At 36.9% G+C, this 6,000-nt stretch overlaps 1 protein-coding gene across 8 annotated transcripts in view; it reads left to right on the forward strand.

The window, feature by feature from the left end:
* ESRP1 (epithelial splicing regulatory protein 1) overlaps nucleotides 1-5,359 on the forward strand; it is a 54,499-nt gene extending 49,140 nt beyond the window's left edge. For 5 of the 8 annotated variants that reach the window (XM_054708288.1, XM_054708286.1, XM_054708282.1 and 2 more), the window contains 2 exons: nucleotides 1,083-1,192; nucleotides 3,831-5,359. In XM_054708288.1, coding sequence (XP_054564263.1) covers nucleotides 1,083-1,157 — 75 coding nt within the window. In that variant the 3' untranslated portion in view covers nucleotides 1,158-1,192; nucleotides 3,831-5,359. The remainder of the gene's footprint in view (nucleotides 1-1,082; nucleotides 1,193-3,830) is intronic. The other 3 variants (XM_054708284.1, XM_054708287.1, XM_054708285.1) reach the window with 1 other exon arrangement.
* Nucleotides 5,360-6,000: the final 641 nt, after the last annotated feature.

The raw sequence follows: 6,000 nt of genomic DNA on the forward strand, positions 1-6,000 counted from the left end.
TCTGCTAGGGCAGTGGTCGGCAAACTCATTAGTCAACAGAGCCAACTATCAACAGTACAACAATTGAAATTTCTTTTGAGAGCCAAATTTTTTAAACTTAAACTTCTTCTAACGCCACTTCTTCAAAATAGACTTGCCCAGGCTGTGGTATTTTGTGGAAGAGCCACACTCAAGGGGCCAAAGAGATGCATGTGGCTCGCGAGCCGCAGTTTGCCGACCACGGTGCTAGGGAATCTGAGTCTTATAAAGTTAAAGTACCTGAGTTAGGCCCACTTTGAGGAATGAGATTAATAGAATGAGGACTTCATTTATGAAGATAAACCACCAATAAAACATTTGATGATGAGAATGTCATTCTGGTAATGAAAACAAGCCTGTATTTATATTTTAGTTGATGGGTCTCTTATTCTGAATGGACTCTTGAGAATCCTTATATTAATTCCTTTTAAGTTTTTCATTTGCTCTTTGCATGATCTTTTACTGTCGATGATTTTGCATTTTCAGCAAGTGCTAGACTTTATTCATGATCTCTTTGGGCCTTTCACTGCTAAGATTTTTACTTGCTGTCTTACTGAGAGATTAGAGCAGGATTGCAAATACATCGAATACTATTTAAAGTTGACAGGGTTGTTAGGACACCTTTGGCTTATTTTAGAATACCTTGCAAATAGTTGGTGCTCAAATATTTGCTGTCGAGTCATACCTGTGGTATCATGGAAACTACTGTTAGCAGGCACTGAAGTATTTGGTGATGTTTACTGTGGAGTGGTGGTGGTGGTGGTGGTGGGGTGTGTGTGTGTGTGTGTGTGTGTGTGTGTGTGTGTGTGTGTGTGTGTGTGTGTGTGTGTGTTCAATCAAACTTCCCTCCCAGAAGGGATTTTTAAGGTATTCAGTCATGTTTAAGTAACAAATGAAGACTTGGGATTAACAGTTATGTATATGGCTTGTACCAGTTTTAACTTGTTTTCTGTCGTCTAAATGCCCAATAATTCGGTTGGTAGATCTATTCAGTTGAAATACTAACCATTCGTAGCGACAGTTTGTCCATCTTTTGATCCTGTTTGTTTTAACTTGCATTTTAGTATGCAACCGAGGATGGACTTGTACACACAAATGACCAGGCCAGGACTCTACCCAAAGAATGGGTTTGTATTTAAGGGTCCCAGCAGTTAGACCACCCTCAGAAAAGAAGGTAAGGCTCTGTGATATAGAAGGTAAATGATAAAGGGCTAAACAAACAGAGGTCAAGAATCAGAATGTGTTTTCTTAGGGACCAGGTGAGAAGTTCCCTCTTTTCCCTAGTGTGATGCACGTGTGTCAGAAACATGGAAAGGGATGGAGACCGCGGTTAAGATTGTCATCTCAGGTGGTATCTAAGCAACGATGGATAATAGTATGTTACTTGGGATAAGGGGAAACCTTCCCATTTGGAAATTCTCTTGCTATCTCTCATGTGGACTATTGGTTAGGATTTGCCTATTCTGGGTATTTTGTATAAATGGAATTACATGTGACCTTTTTGTCCCTGGCTTCTTTCACTTCACATGTTTTTGAGGCTCATCTATGTTGTAGCATGTGTCATTACTTTGTTCCTTTTTGTGGCTGAAGAATACTTCATTGTACAGATATAACACATTTTGTTTATGCATTTAATCCACTGATGGACTTTTGTGCTGTTTCCATTTTCTGGCTGTTGTGAATACTAGCACTTTTGCTAGCATTTATGTACACATATTTAAGTATTTGTTTTTCATCTTGGGACTTATGTGTCTATGAGTGGAATCATTGAGTCTTTCTATTAAATTAGGTATACTTTTTTCCAGTTTCCTTTTTTAAAAATTGTGGTAAAATATACATAACATAAAATTTACCATTTTTTAAGTTTACAGTTCTGTGGCATTTAAGTACATTTCATGTTGTTGTGTAGACATCGCTACTATCTAACCCCTAACTTTTTTCTTTTCTCCAACTCTGTTTACATTAAATAATAAATTCCCATTTCTCTCTTTCCCCAGCCCCTGGCTTCTCCCATTTTTCTTTCTATTTTAATGCATTTGACTGTTTTGGTTACTTCATAAGTGGAATGACACAATATCTGTCCTTTCATAACTCGCTTTTCACTTAGCATAATATTTTAAGGTTCATCTAGGTATAATTTAAATGTGATTTATTCCAAAATGATTGCAAGGTTTTTGTTGCATATCTTTTTCCTTTTCTAAAACTTAAATCTAGAGGGAAGGAACCCTGATAAAGTTTCTTTGAAATTAGTTGGGTTGGGTTTTTTGTTTGTTTGTTTTTGTTTTCTATTAATATATAGCCTTTTCTTGAAGGATGATGCATTCTGGGTGAGGCGCCTCAAGAGGTGGAGTTGTAGGAATATGCTCAGGCATTGGTGTGGTTTATTTCTTTTTTATCATTAAGTTTGCTGAAATTGGCTTGCTGACATGTTGTTTTCAAATTTTGTCAACATTTTCATGGTTGAGGACCCTGTGGGCTTCAACCACATGGATTCTAAATTGAAATTGGTGTTGCCAATAAAACGTTGTCCTTGAGAAATCACAATTGGGGACTTATCCTCTCATTCTGAAGTTGTAGAGACTCCAGTTCTGAGTTGGAAGGGATGGATTCTCTGCCATTTTCAGTGAGGTTTCAGAAAGCATCATGCCCAAATGCTTAGCAGTGGGACTATGGAGGATTTTCTAGTGTAGGTCACAGTGGTAGGAACACATTAGTCTAGCCCAGTGGTGGGCAAACTCATTAGTCAGCAGAGCCAAATATCAACAGTACAACGATTGAAATTTCTTTTGAGAGCCAAATTTTTTCAACTTAAACTTCTTCTAACGCCACTTCTTCAAAATAGACTCGCCCAGGCCGTGGTATTTTGTGGAAGAGCCGACCACGGATCTAGCCTGTTGATACTCATTTTGGTTCATACTTTGTCTTTCCAAATGTTCTTTATTCAAGCCCTTAATGCTGTCTATGAATTTGGTAAGCCTACTATCTCTGTAAATCATTGTAAAATGAGTATATTGAATAAGAAATGATTATAAAAGGAACTTTTTGATATTACATTAGAAATGTTCTAAATTGACTTTTGGTATATAGGAGGATGCTCTCACCAACTGAGCCACACCAGCAACCCAGTGCTTTCATTTTAAAGTTTTTGTGTGGTGTGTAACTGAAATAGCATAGTGGAACCAATACTGTTTTCGGATTCTGAATCTGCCAATTATTCAGCATCTATAGGATTAATTGCTCTGTGCCTCAATTTCCTCATCTGTGAAAAAGGGGAAACATGGTAATCTAATAGGGTAGTTGTGAGGGTGAAATAACCCAACTAAAGGTTCCTAATCAACTACATGCTAGTCTTTGGCATGTAGAGCTCATGTTTGCTGCAGTGTCCTGCCTCCGTGCTTCTTCTTGATTCAAATATTTTTGTTTGAAATTAATGGTTTTATTTCTTTTAATAATAATATTAATGTCTAACATCAGAGGGATGCCATCATAACTTGGGGACCCAGGCTAAGGAATGAATAGAATAGTCTCTTCACAAAAGGAGTTGAGTCAAGTAGAGGGATGGAAACATAACACTATTCTATGCATGATAATACAAAGGGTAGAGGTAATGGTTGAAATGCAAATTATCACATAACCTTCATTTGCCTATGCTGTACTCCCCAAGAATCTGCCTTATAAATGCCAACTATGTGAACTACCTTAAGGCTTTTTTAGAGCTTTTAAAATGGAAAATTATTATGTTTTTATGGCTGCTAAGAATTTAAGATTTTAGAGACTATAATATTTCCTTTTATTCATTTTCTGCCCCCCAGTGTTTGAAAGATGTATGGTGAACCTGAAACCATCAGACACCTCATCAACTTCAAGCAACTTCAGGGGAAGTTTGTCTACACTCAGGCTGCAGTATTTTCAGCAAACATGATTGGACAGTGGGCCTGTGCCCTGTCTTTTGGTGGAGTGGAAAATTTGAGCCAGTGAAGCCAAATCCTTCTAGAAGCAGAATGCCTGGCTCCTTGCTGATTGCGTTTAAAAATGTGAAACGGAAATTGGATGTCTCCATTACTTCCAGCCAATGTGGCATCATAGGTGTTCCTTAAGTTTTATGTCTTGGGGAGGAAAAATATTCCACTTACATGCCTACTGTCTCCACCAAAAACTCTGTTATGGAAACTTCATTTTTGTGTGTTCCCACTCTTCTCTTCATCTCCCTACTCGCTCCACAATTATGTCCTCTTGCTAAGCAATTCAAGAAAAAGGTCTTGGAATACTTAAATCACAAACTTAGAAATAAAACTAACATTTTCTTACGTTTCTTGGCCATCATGACATCTTATAGTTAAAAAAACAATGAAAACATTTTTTAAATACCTTGGGAAAAATCAGAAATGGCGCGCCCACCACAAAACATACGTAGTTTAAAAGTTGGATCTTTTTCCCCCAGCAGATACCAGTTGTAAATAAGAATGAACTCTAGGGGCCAAAATGCGAAACCAAAAATGAAGCAGCTACATGTAGTTTGTAATTTCTAGTTTGATCTGTAACTGAACATTGTGGCTTTATATGTATTATTTTATACTGTACTTTTCCCATTATTGATGGCTTGGACTTGAATAAGAGTAATTGCATAGTTTTAAATATGACAAAAATGAGACTATTTGGACTGTGTGTTCTGGAAAGCCATGTACTAACTGAAGTGAATGCTTGTATATATTAAGATAGCCTTAAACCTTCTCTAATGCCTTAACTATCAAATAATGAAACTTTTAAAGCCTAGGATTATAGTCAGCATGCTAGACCGAGAGGTAAACACTGGTGTGGTTAGAGCAGGTACTGATGCTGTCAGTATTTAGCTCTGTGTGTTTAGCTGTGTTTATGCTAGCTACAAAAGTGCAATATTAGACACTAGCTAGCTAGTACTGCTGCCTCGTGGAACTCCAAAGAGGAAATCAGGATTGATTAACTCAGTGCACGTTTCTTTAAGTTACTCACATTGTCCTTTGCTTGGATGCAATGCCATGCAGATTTTCGTGGCTGCTAATTTTTATTTACTTTGCATTATGTTGACCAACGCTTGGAGACCCAAACATCCCCTCTTCAGCTGACCAGGATTAGCCCTTTAACTGCAGTTAGAAAATAAAAAATAAAAAACAAAAACTGTGTTGTGTGAATATTGGTGATAACTGGCACTTAAGATCAGAAAAGAAGTTCTTTATACTTGATGCCTTAAGATGCTGTCTGCCCAAAGTTCTGAAAGACTTTGATAGGCGAGTAATATTACAATACTACTGAGTTTTTGTAGAATATTTACATTTGATAATAAAACTCACCTGTTTAATCTCAATGTTTCCATTCTTTTTTTTTTTTGTTATTAGAAGAGCTACTAGTATAATGGTTGAAGGGCATTGGGTCAGCCATCTTTTCCTGAGGTGGTAAGATTTTTCCCTAAGTTTACCATAAGTATTTGTAAAAACGATTGATAAATGCACTCCAGATGTAGTATAACCGTCCCTAGAAGGTTAATTATGGGAACTGTGACATGTTTAACTTGTGGAAGTCAGAGAGATTAATATTTGCTCCCTGCATTTACTGGAATTCTATTTGCTTGACAACTTGAAAACCTGTTTAAGCCCCATAAAAGTAATACAATTAGAACTTTAGTGTTTCTGAATTCCCCATAGTTTCTTTTCTAATCACTCTTCTTGCTGATGCTGAGTTCTCCAATATTGTCTTGTCCAAATTCTATCCATTTTTTTGGCTATGGTATAGTCTTGACTGACTTCTTGCATTTCAGAGCTATATATATTGTCATTATCACTTATTTGACATATCTTTTTTTTTTTTTCTGGGTTCTCTGTTCTGTTCCATTGGTATTTGACATATCTTTTTTAAAAAATATTTTTATTGATTTCACAGAGGAAGGGAGAGAGGGATAGAAACATCAGTGATGAGAGAAATCATTGATCAGCTGCCTCCTGCATGCCC

The sequence above is a fragment of the Eptesicus fuscus genome, chromosome 19 (genome assembly GCF_027574615.1).
Source record: "Eptesicus fuscus isolate TK198812 chromosome 19, DD_ASM_mEF_20220401, whole genome shotgun sequence".
Lineage (NCBI taxonomy): Eukaryota > Metazoa > Chordata > Mammalia > Chiroptera > Vespertilionidae > Eptesicus > Eptesicus fuscus.